Source organism: Scylla paramamosain, chromosome 10 (genome assembly GCF_035594125.1).
Source record: "Scylla paramamosain isolate STU-SP2022 chromosome 10, ASM3559412v1, whole genome shotgun sequence".
In the NCBI taxonomy this organism is placed as follows: Eukaryota; Metazoa; Arthropoda; class Malacostraca; order Decapoda; family Portunidae; genus Scylla; species Scylla paramamosain.
Window position 1 is genome coordinate 9,802,501 of NC_087160.1, and position 12,500 is coordinate 9,815,000.

Consider the following 12,500-nt stretch of genomic DNA (forward strand, 5'->3'; position numbering starts at 1 on the left):
ACCCTCGCATACAACTGTGAGTGGGGCACTGGGCAGAAGAGCTAGTCTGAAACTGCACTGAAACATTTAATATGAATTAGATCCTCTTTTAAATCTAAAATAGAAGAGAACTATTTTCTTCACAATAAGCAATACTCAAAATGTAAGAGATTTATGATGGTATTTCATGACTATAAATAAAACCATTTATCTCTATGAAAATTACAGAACAAGAGTTACACACAAACAGTTTAGTTCCAAGCTCTTCAGCAGTGAAAAAATAGTGAATGTCACTGAAATTATCTTAATATGATTTGTATGCTTAAGCTCGGAAACACAGTAGCAGTAAGCAGGACCATCCACAATGCCACGAGCAACACTTACGTGAGCAAGTCACCCCACAACGGAGCCATCAGGTATCAAGTTCACAAGAGAAAACAATCTTTTAAGTGGCACAATGAACACAAGGTTAAACATATAAGGACTCTGACTAAGGCTCCCTGGATGTGATATATGCAAACATAAGTATTGATAAAAGGTCTTCATTATTGGAATCTTCCAGTTTCTTCTTTTCTTTTTTTCTGCTCTCCCTTCTCTCAGTCAACACAACATGCATATTCTTTTGCTTCAAGAACATTATGGTATCCAGAAGAACACAAATATAGTCCTGAAATCATATGTTCTCAATTAAAGAAGTTTTAGTTTTCAAATATATGTGATGAAATCATATGTTCTCAGTTCAGGAAGACTCGGTTTTCAAGAACAGCTAGACATGGGTAGGGGTAAAAATATCAGTCTACAGAAAAAGGAAGAGCCTCCAGTGGGTGGTTATCAGGCCAGCTGGTGCAACTGCGGGAAGTATCTCCCACCTGGAAAAACACACCGAACATCATGAAACAAGAGGCATGTTAGAATAAGATTTGGCTCATGATAATTCCAGAAAGAGTAGTGTACTTATTGAGCAAAACTAACAAGGTCCCATGAGTCACTTACCAGTGAAGCATAACAAAGAACCAAAAGGTTACTCTCCAACTGCTGTGATGAGAATCAACGCTCCTCCAACTGCACTAGCTTAAAACTTGCTCGAAAGTCCAAGGTAAAGAAATGGGCACATGAACATCTGTAAAATTGGCATGTGAATCTGCCTGCATTTTTTATCTCAAATGACAGATGACCATAGCCAGAATAAAAAACTGTTCAGTGCCCCTTTCCTTCCTGTGTCTAGCAAGCCAAGTCTCCATGATAGCGAGTAGTGTCCTGTTGGAGAGAAAGGGAGATACTGGTTAATAGAAAATTTGTCAAGCTACTCGTTTGCTTAGTTGAGAAAGCTTCTCGAGAGGTTATGGTCGCTATTCTTACAAATACACAGGTACTGGCTTGGCTACTTGCCTTTCATGACTCTACTCCCATTTGAAAATTCTCCATATGATTCCTTAGTTGCTCTTTTCTGGTTCGCCTGCAAAACAGCAAAAGAATGAGCAAGTGCTAAACTTAAGAAAGAAAACCTGTCGCCTCACCAGTGTTTGAGCGTGCAAGGGGCAATGATGCTACACTTCTCCACTTCTTTGAATCCTCCTCCAGTACCTCTACGGTATTCAGCTCTCGGGATCCATCACAGCCTCCTATGGCATATGCCCGCCCATTAAGCACTGTTAGATCAAAACGGCCTCGGCCTTGTTGCATGGCTGGCAGCTCAACCCATTTGTTGGTCTTGGGATTGTAAGCCTCCACAGTCTTCAAGCATTCCCCACGATCATATCCTCCACACACCAGCATTTGGCCATTGAAGTTGCCAGTTCCAGTGGCACACTTGGGGGAGGACATGTGAGGAATAACTGTATAGAAGTCAACCTTCTCAACAGAAGCTGGTCTGGATGTCACAGGAGTAGAAGTGGGAGATGAGGAACCACCAACCTTCTGCTGTACCAACATCACAGCCACAGAGCCATGCAATGCCACTACTGCCACCCATGAGCTCTCTAGAAGGAACAAAAAAAATTAAGGTATTAAGCCAATATATCAGAACATCATAGAGTGTTAATAAAGCAAAGCATGTAAATTCTTATAACATTTCTGATTAAAGACAAACTAATACTGAACTAATATTGAAGGAGCCGACAAGGCTAAAAGAATGAATGTGTGTGTGTGTGTGTGTGTGTGTGTTTTGCTTTGTCTGGACTACCATATGTGGGATTGCCAGCCTGATGTGTGTGTATATATATATATATATATATATAATATATATATATATATATAATATATATCTTAGATAGATAGATAGATATATAGTAGATAAAATATTGAAACAAGGACCCTCACTGACCTGAAACTTGTGAGTAGGTAATCAACTTCCATTCAATTTCTTGCTCTGACTCATCCATGTCAGAGATGCTGCGTGAGTAGAGCAGCAAACGAGGCTTCACTGGCTGAGGTGTGGTTGACTTTCTACGAGCCTAAAATCAAAGTTGCCGTCTGAGTGAAATGCACACCTGAAGATACTCATCCACTAAAGTATATCAACTAATTTTGACATAACTAGAAACCTGGTGACAAATAATTAATTGTTCAACATATACCCTCCTTTTCCATAACAACACTCAATGGTCGGGGAGTATATAACTTTTATTGCATTGCACACTACTCTTGTGTTCAATACTTTTATGAACTGATGGGGTTGCAGTATTTTACAAGAACTTCCAATAATTTATTTTGTAATGTCTTTAAAAATCAAATTTATGGTGTAAGTGGGCAACTGAAGGAAGGAATATATATATATATATATATATATATATATATATATATATATATATATATATATATATATATATATATATATATATATATATATATATTACTCATACCTATAGACTAAAAAGGGGCAACACCAGTCCAATGAAGCCAACTGTCCATAGGTACCAACATTAAGCATTAGGTTACATTAGGAGTGGCTAATATTAACAATTACATTGTGAAAGACAGATGAATAACTACAGTACTGTACTATACTTTTAATCAAGCACACCATGCCATCCCCTGGTATTCATGGTAACCATGGTCAGTACCAGGAGAGTAGCAGCACTGATGGGGAAGATGAGATGCTGGTGACATTGCCAAAACTACTGAAAGTGCAATTGTGGTACACACCAAGAACAGAGATATCAGTGTTCATTATGGAAACCAAAGCAATTAAAATTAGACAGCTTTTTCAAACCAGTACAGACTCCATAATCACCTCATGCACCAGCAGTACCAACCTGTCCACCCTCACTGTCACCTAACGAACCACCAGCCTCTACCTCACATTGTTCATGTACTACTGATACATCTGCACCACCAGCACAGCCTACAACCAGTAGTACATCATTGGAGCTGCAAAGCTGGCTGGTACCACTGGTGCATCAGGTGATTGTGGAGACTGTACTGATTTGAAAAAGCTAATTTTAATTGCTTAGCACTTTTGAAATTATTCTTTAATTATGGCTTCTTGAAGAATTCTGAGATTTCCATAATGAGTGTTGATATCTCTACCCTTGGTGTGTTCTACAAATTGCACCAGTGTCCATACAGCTAATCCAAAGGCAAGATAAAATCTTTAACCATAAGAACCCTTAACTGGCTAAGGATTGAACTCCTGTCCATTTAAACAGATGGACAGCATCTTAGACATCAGGACCTAACAATCATCAGGTCCCAAGATTTTTGTGGTCTTTGCACTTCCAATCACTACAGAAATAAGATGCACCAACAACTGATGAAAAATATTTTAACCTGCACATGTAATTACTGCTGTTTAATCTGAAACCTGGATGCTTTTAACCAAGCAAAAGGAAAAAAATAAGTACAGGTGATGGTAACTTATTTTCAGAATAGTGAACATGCATGTCAAAAATGTTTGAACATGCAAAGGAAGCAAGTTTTGGCATGTATGACCAATCCTTTACTAAGGAAAAAGTAAAGACGATCAGCTCTTGGGAATCTTAGACCTGGCTGTGAGGCAGGCAGGCAGGCAGGCAGGCAGACACACACACACACACACACACACACACACACACACACACACACACACACACACACACACACACACACACACACACACACACACACACATGCTTACTTTCATGTTGGTCTGGGACAGTTTCCTGGACATCTTCTTATAATCCTGTACAATGTCTGAATCATGGAGTTCACCAGACCGAATGTCAGAACAATCATGAAGTGAGTTGTCTATATTAAGGTACAGCATGTGCTTCTGTGGAATGAAGAAAAAATTATGGTTTTTCAACACTCAAGTTTCAAAGAACAAGCATACTATATTCCTTTCAGTCACTTCATGAACTGACAGACAATTGACAGTAGCTTTAGTCTGACATCACACTATAATAAATGATTGAGAAAATAATCTATAATAAATGATTGAGAAAATAATCATGGTAGCACAAAATAAAAGATGGAAATATATAACTTCAAGTTTTAATCTCTATAATCTATATATCATGTAATTGCAATAAATAAGTTTCTAAAATTGAAAAGTAAACGATAACAAAACATTTCCTTACTTTTTCTTTCATGGAGTCCAACAGCATCTCTTCCTCTTCCATCTGCTTCCTGACCCAGTCCATCACGAGAGAACACAGAGCACGACCGGTAATGGCAGCCTCATCCTGGTTTCTGTGTACAACAGTCACCTGAAGGCGTGGCAGGGTCAAGGCATCCTGGGTCACCTGCACCAAATCTTTCTGCACAGGAAAATTAAGTGGTCAGCATGACAAATTAAATAAGATATAATGCAATATATAGTCCATAGATGTTCCTTGCTTAATCACTGTGCTGTTAAGAGTGCCCTTCTTTTTATCCAACAGAAACTATCTTATTGTACTTTATATTGTTATTTCACAATACAGTACAATGTACAGAGCAAAGTGTATATAGATATTACAGTCAACTTTAAACAGTCTTCTTTTCTGTGATAGATATCAACTTTTTGTATAGACAAATATTGGTGCTGTGATGATTATCATGAGTTGAGCTTTCAAGTCAGAATTTTTTTTTTTCTGCCTATTTTTGAAGAACTCAACTACTACTCTCTGTCCTTCATTATACAGATGGAGGAATGATTCATGCCTGTCTTTGAAGCATCATGAGAAAATAATATGAAGCTAGCATAAATTTGTCATGAGAGACCATTATCATGGACTGAATCCTTAACATGACACTGTCATGTAAGTCTCAAGTTACCAATCAAGACTGAAGTGTTTTTTTTTTTTTTTCCAATCAATGACTGTCCAGTCACTACACAATGTAGTATCAGTATTTTTTTTTTTTTAAGGTAAGAGAAGCAATGGCTTATGTTAGGTATATACTGCACTGGACACTGTTTATACTAACCAGTTGCTGGATGTACTCATCAACACGAGCAACAAGTTCCTTGTTGGAAGCAATGCCATTGATGGCTCTCACTGCCAGGCAGCTCTCTGGGGTGAGATGATTCACCAAATACTCCCCACTGGCTTGGGCCACTGACTCCAGCTGCAGAAACAAACTCAGTGTGTAGTGAAATGATGTGTTAAAACAATTAAGTGTTTCTACCATTGCCATCATCAAATGACAAAGGCTATCCTTGTTGATTCTTGATAATCAAAATGCAGATGATAAAAGCCACAAGCTAATTTAATTCTGATTACCAAATTTTGGTAAAAGTGACGGCTATTTATTTCAAAGTGAAAACACTGAATCAGATGCCAAAATTCATTGCATATACAATCAACCAACTATCATTCAAATTGAACATTCCCAAACACCCCAAAGCACTTTCTGGGTGTGTTTCTAAAGTAGTCTTTCTTGAATGTAGTGACAAAGCTCTACTCACCTTCAACCTCCTAGCAGCGATGAACACTGCCTTAACCATTGGCTCAGGCACCTCTAGACGGCCAGTGTAGGCATAATTAACCAGCTGTTCCACACTCTCTCGTTCAAATCCACTGTTCATCTTGTACAGCAGCTACATATGAATATTCAAGCATCAACTTAGTATAGGTATGAATTTGTTATATGGCATATTTAATTTAGCTTTAAAAATGCATTTTTGTATTTAACTTAACTCAAGGCACCAAATAAGTATTAAGAAACTACAATAAAATTTAAAAAAATAAAGTACACACAAATACAATATTATTTAGCTGCTTAACAACAATGGAGCGTTCTTTCACTTGTTGTGAGGAAAAATCAAACGTTTCTGCAAGTTTCAATGTATATGATAACTGATTTTAGAAATGCCCAACAAAATCTGCCACTTCACTGTGAAGAGAAAATATCAACAACTGAACGTAAAATTGAGCAGCTAAGCCCTAACCTTTCCCTCATGTGCTGACTTGCGTTCATCCTCGGAATTGAACAGCTCGAAGAAGTAGGGCGAGGCACAGGCTAACACTGCGCGATGGGCATGTATCTCTGAATTTCCGACCTGTGACAAAACAGACAAAAGAACATGTTACATGCAGCTTAAATCTACATCATAGATGAATTGAATAAAGCATCTATTCGCTGTAATTAATAATGTAATGTTACAATAATGAAAAGAAATGTCACCGAAGCCGTAAACTTTTTTTTTTTTTTATGTTACTTATGGTAATGATCTTTACCCACTCCTGAACTTTACATAATTTTGATGCCATCTCGAATAAGATATTAATTGCCTAAAAAGGTCAAATAGCTACACACGATCTATATGCATATGCACCACAGAAATTTTGATATCCAATAGTTGTCTCTAAAGAAGGAATTAAACAGAAGGAAATGAAACTGTACAAAGAAAATCAAGTTTGCCTCTTACCTGAAGAACAACATCACAGAAGTGTCTACTTTTACGCAGCATGTTGAGTTGGTCCATGCGTTGGTGCAGCACATCTGGCAAGTCTTCGATGACCAGCTTCGGGTTCATTTTGCCTTCAGTCACCATCTTGTCTGTTAGCAAAAAAACATTATGAGATAATTCCCACACCTCAGTCTCACCTTACAATAGATTGCAAATAATAAAACAAAATATGTAAACTCAGTGGAAAACGATTTTGTCAGTATAATAAAGGAAACCTATATACTTGTACTACCGTGAGAGACGCAGTTTGTGTCGTTCCGTGTATCACCGTCATTATATCTATTTACAGATTATTACAAAGGACAGCAACAACTAAGAAATGCAAGATTATTATAAAGGACAGCAACAACCAAAAAATGTAAATTTTTAGAGTTAAGCAGGTTATCACACACACACGGCTTAGTAGGGCGACGAAAATATTTTTTTTCTTTCTATTATTTTCTCTGAAGATTTTCCTACCACCTTAGGAGGGAGACGAAAAGATTTTTTTGTCTTTATTATTTTCTCTGAAGATTTTCCTACCACCAATCAAGAGAGTTGTCAATGAACAAAGACATTAGGGCACCACAGATCTTTAACTTCCTCCTACACACACCCACCCTATGATCACTTACTACACCATTATGCAAAGAACAGCAGCAAACTCAAATCTATTTGCTCTGAACGTGTTCGCGAACCAAATATCGATCGTCGAGTTTGCGTTTCTTCATATCATTGCGTAACTTCGGTCATAACGAATAAACTATGTACAGCCGCTATGACATCTAAGGACCAAGAAACAAATTATAAGTTTTGCCTTCATTTCTTGAAAAGATGGAAGGGATAGATATCAAGTGCGTTGTTATACGTACAATGAATAATAAACGTGACTATGCGAACATGACATGGTGACATGCTGTTGTGGTTACTACATCTCATTATACTGGAAATTACCAACAGTTGCCGTAGTTCTTGAAAATTTCACTGACAACTACACATAGGCTGGAAGAGTTGCATTTTGGAGTTGCATAATTTTAATAGTACATCATCAATCTACAAGATCCCGTGAATTATTATTTTTCTTATTTATTTATTTTTTTATTTTATTTTTTTTTTTATTCTAAGCGTGTCTTCAAATTAGGAAGTGCATACTAACCACCCATTCATCAAACATGCATAAATATGGTGCCCTTTATAGAGCACGTTCTTTTAACTTTTTTTTTTTACCTTGCCGTTTACTTCACCTTCTCATCTCCAATATCTGGCACTACTTTGCTAAACCCTTGCTCATTATCCCAACCCAAATTTATAAACACATGTTCATGGGGAACGCAAAAAGAGTAAGGGGAGGCGAAGAAGAGAAAAACTAATTACGGGCTGGTGGAGTTACTGACAAAGAAAAGGACAGCAGTCCGGAACGTGAACATGATAATGATAAAGATGGTGATAGCTGCAAAGATACCATAACATTTCAAGGTTACAGTAATGACGGAAAGTGCTGGTCGTATCAAGTGCGAGTTTAAATTGAGGGTTCTATCTCCTCCCTTGCCATATTTTATCCTCTCGTTCCAAACGGATTCCCTCAAGTTTTAATGATACAGCACAGCTTGAATAGAGGGTGTATACCGTCACGGTGCTTTTTATGGCAAACTACGCAGTTGTAATACACAGTTGGGCCTCCCAATGGAACAATCCACCTTCCATTCTAATTTATAAATTCAGATATATCAACTGAAGTATTTATGTTGTGCCATCCATACTCATCTCCACCCCCATCTGTGTGCTATCTACTAGCTTCGATGTTCTGTTCGTCACCTACATAAACAAGCGTGCGTGGGCATATCCTTCAACGAAATAATTCAAGCAACTTTTCAATTTCACCTTGGCTCGAGTACTGGTATCTATGTCACCTTGTTCCAAGCCTGCCTTTTTACGTATCTTTTTACATGTGACAGCATCAAAATCTGCGGAAATCACGAAAGGAAACTGTGGTCTTGATAGGAATGGAATTCACTCTTGAGAGAGAGAGAGAGAGAGAGAGAGAGAGAGAGAGAGAGAGAGAGAGAGAGAGAGAGAGAGAGAGAGAGAGAGAGAGAGAGAGAGAGAGACTGTCCTTCCTCCCGAATGTAACAATATCGCTGCGGCTGCCAGCGGTGTCAGTGGTATCAATGTGAGACTGCGTTGTTATTATTCTGCCTTCGGCTAGACTCATGAAAATACTTGAATCTTGACAATAAACGTTAGGTGAATATATGAAAAGGAGTAGTAGTAGTAGTAGTAGTAGTAGTAGTAGTAGTAGTAGTAGTAGTAGTAGTAGTAGTAGTAGTAGTAGTAGTAGTAGTAGTAGCAGCAGCAGCAGCAGCAGCAGCAGCAGCAGCAGCAGCAGCAGCAGCAGCAGCAGCAGCAGCAGCAGCAGCAGCATCCTACATTAATAGTGGTGGAGAAGGGATGAGGAGCCTTTATCTCCTATCGTTATGACAGTGATACTAACGAAGAGCATCACGTGATGTTTCTTTTTATATTCCACAAGTCTGATAAACCGATGAAGACTGACGGTAGCGAATGAATGTACACAGTCTTTTTTTTTTTTCCTCTCTCTCTCTCTACCTCTTCTGATACTTACGTCCATTCCTGATACACAATTATTAACGTCTCCCATTCTTCAATGATTTTTTTTTTTTTTCATTTCTTCTCTTGAACTTAATCATGTTCAGCATTTGTCTTATTTCAAAACTTAATACCAGTTTCGTAGTTGTCTTAGAATACCAGCTTACTTTTACCTTAAAAATGTACGACAATAAATCTTTTCTCGGTACGAAAATGGAACTAAACTGTGATTGAAAAATGTTAAGTATATAAGCCGTAAATAAAGACGACTGAGAAAGTGCATCAAAACACACACACACATACAAAGGGAGAGAGAGAGAGAGAGAGAGAGAGAGAGAGAGAGAGAGAGAGAGAGAGAGAGAGAGAGAGAGAGAGAGAGAGAGAGAGAGAGAGAGAGAGAGAGAGAGAGAGAGAGAGAGAGAGAGAGAGAGAGAGAGAGAGAGAGAGAGAGAGAGAGAGAGAGAGAGAGAGAGAGAGAGAGAGAATCTGGGAAAAATCGATAAATACAATGAGATAATATATAAATTAAAAGTGGTAACACAAGGCAGCAGAGCGAAGAACAAATCCCCGCTACGGATTAGCCACAGTAATCAAGGAGAGGCAACGCAGACAAGGCAACATAAATTTTGATAGCTACTGGCCGTGAGACGAGATACGAGACAAGGCGATAGGAGCCAATCAGAAATGGGAACAGATGGATGAACAGATGAACAGTAAGAAGGACAGACGTAGCAACTTGAAAGTGAAACAAGACGTATAAATTACGTAAATAACTTTAATTTTGATGATAAAATAACTTGTTCATAAATAAGAGTCGCTGATGACTGGAATTGACTCCGTAATCTGGTTTTTAGTACTGTCAATACGAGTCGTATAAGCCTTTAAAGGAGGACCTATGCAAATTTATGGACAAGGATGGACATGATTTTCTTTACTTTCATACAAGAACTGCCACGTATAGGTTTACTGGCTTCTTCCAGCTCCTCTCATGTTCTTGTCATCTAATTTCTTTCATGAGCATATAACGCGGACATACAGTAGGCGAAGACATAGAGCACTGCATTTTCTTCCAACATGTAATAAGATTAAACGAAGCATATTTGGCTGGTGTCTGCCTATCCTTCCTCCTCCTCCCCACCGAAGCTCCTGCGGTAAACGCTGAGGGACTGAGGGAAGACTAACAAATGTTCAGTCACGTGCCCTCAAAGTCTCTTCCTGGGTTGTGTTGTGTAGGAGGCCCGTCTGACAGTTGTTAGCAGATTGATATTGCATGTATGTACACCTGTCCGCTCACACAAGGCAAGAACATAATCATTTCCACCACCACCACCACCACCATCTCGTCTGACGCAACACTGACATGTGTGATGTAAAGATATCCAGTTTACTTTTTTTTTTTTATTTATTGTGTTTTGAATAAATACCCAACTCTCATTTGAAAGCAGAATTAGAGGCACCAGTAGTAGTAGTAGTAGTAGTAGTAGTAGTAGTAGTAGTAGTAGTAGTAGTAGTAGTAGTAGTAGTAGTAGTAGTAGTAGTAGTAGCAGCAGCAGCAGCAGCAGCAGCAGCAGCAGCAGCAGCAGCAGCAGCAGTAGTAGTGATGGTGGTGGTAGCGGTGATATATTAGCGACTAATAAGGACAATATAATAGTGCATCAAACTTCAGAACAAATGTAGGAAGTAGCGTCAAGTTGAAGCACTATAACTATAACTGTAATCCAGGGTCACTAAAGTCCCAAGCCACACAGCCTTTGCCACCACACACCACAGCCACACCCAACTCTATCTTAGACACTTGGAGAAAGACCTATCTTCGAACTATCAAACACGCCTCCTAACGGCTACGATGGGAGTCGTAAGTGTCGCAGGTCGGGGCGGGCGAGTCTGGCGGATCGTCAGAAGAGAACACGAACCCTCAAGGGACGACGCTGAGTAATCAAGGGCGACTCCGCGAGGTTGGAACGTGGCCAGGGCGGGGAATGAGAGGGAGAGAGGGGGCAGCCGGCTAACTATTGTGTCACGAGCTAGTCCCGATTTTAGCTTCCTGAGCATAATTTTCATGTTTCACTACGACCATGTTCTCCACAATCATTCCGTGGTCAGCGATAGACGATGCTGACAAACTAAGTGCGTGGGTGTGTATTCATCATGGCTGGTGTAAATGAAAACAAGGAAACGGAGCAACAGCAAAAAAGTTGACTAATCACTCTCGTTCCCGCAATGTTGCCAAGTGCTGGTGGCCAATCAGTATCGTTCGGCCACGTACACAAAATCTCCCTAGCGGAGTAGCATCCTTATACCGTGAGGCGGGCAGGAAAACAGTAAGCGCTCGCATAAACATTGCACAACAGGATACAAATATTTTTACTCTTCACAGTTTTCTTCCCCTCGCTCTCCCACTCAAACCCTCCCGGTGCACATTCACCACCTCTGATTACGGAGACCGAGTAAATGCGCAGAACTGCCCCGAACTGTGATTACCTGTGAGACTCTAGAATGGAGCATGGCTGACTTGCTTATCAGATTCTTTTTTTTTTTTTTCTATCTACAGCTGCAACGCGGCCTTTGTTTATCTTCCTCCTTCACTTGCAACATCCTCCTTTCAACTGCACATTGCGATTCCTCTGAGAATTTACCTGGCACGAAAGCCTCCTTCGCCGTGGCTTCGTAGGTGAAAATCGATGTCCAGAGCACCAGAGGAGAAAAATGTGTGCAAGAAAACGCGCAATATGTTGGAACGTGTGTGTGTGTGTGTGTGTGTGTGTGTGTGTGTGTGTGTGTGTGTGTGTGTGTGTGTGTGTGTGTGTGTGTGTGTGTGTGTGTGTGTTGTGTGTGTGTGTGCCCAACTCATGAAAACTAAAATGTAGCAGTTTTTTACATTTTGATTCTCTCTCTCTCTCTCTCTCTCTCTCTCTCTCTCTCTCTCTCTCTCTCTCTCTGAGTACACAGTTCTAACTACTGGGTGACGCGAAGAGTCGTTCACACAAGGGAATCCGCTTGACTCGTGTATCTGTATTGCATCATCCTCTTTTCCTGAGACTGACTGACTGTCTTTTTATTTCGC

General features: G+C 39.5%; 1 protein-coding gene across 1 annotated transcript in view; it reads right to left on the reverse strand.

Annotated features, from left to right (window-relative positions):
* Positions 1-12,500, reverse strand: part of LOC135104216 (influenza virus NS1A-binding protein homolog) — a 32,114-nt gene that overhangs the window by 14,088 nt on the left and 5,526 nt on the right. The window contains exons 2-9 of the mRNA XM_064011350.1: positions 6,809-6,939; positions 6,329-6,439; positions 5,846-5,977; positions 5,365-5,505; positions 4,536-4,715; positions 4,094-4,228; positions 2,303-2,432; positions 1,497-1,958 (exon numbers count right to left, since the gene is read on the reverse strand). Of these exons, the coding sequence (XP_063867420.1) occupies positions 1,497-1,958; positions 2,303-2,432; positions 4,094-4,228; positions 4,536-4,715; positions 5,365-5,505; positions 5,846-5,977; positions 6,329-6,439; positions 6,809-6,934 (1,417 nt within the window). The 5' untranslated portion in view covers positions 6,935-6,939. The remainder of the gene's footprint in view (positions 1-1,496; positions 1,959-2,302; positions 2,433-4,093; positions 4,229-4,535; positions 4,716-5,364; positions 5,506-5,845; positions 5,978-6,328; positions 6,440-6,808; positions 6,940-12,500) is intronic.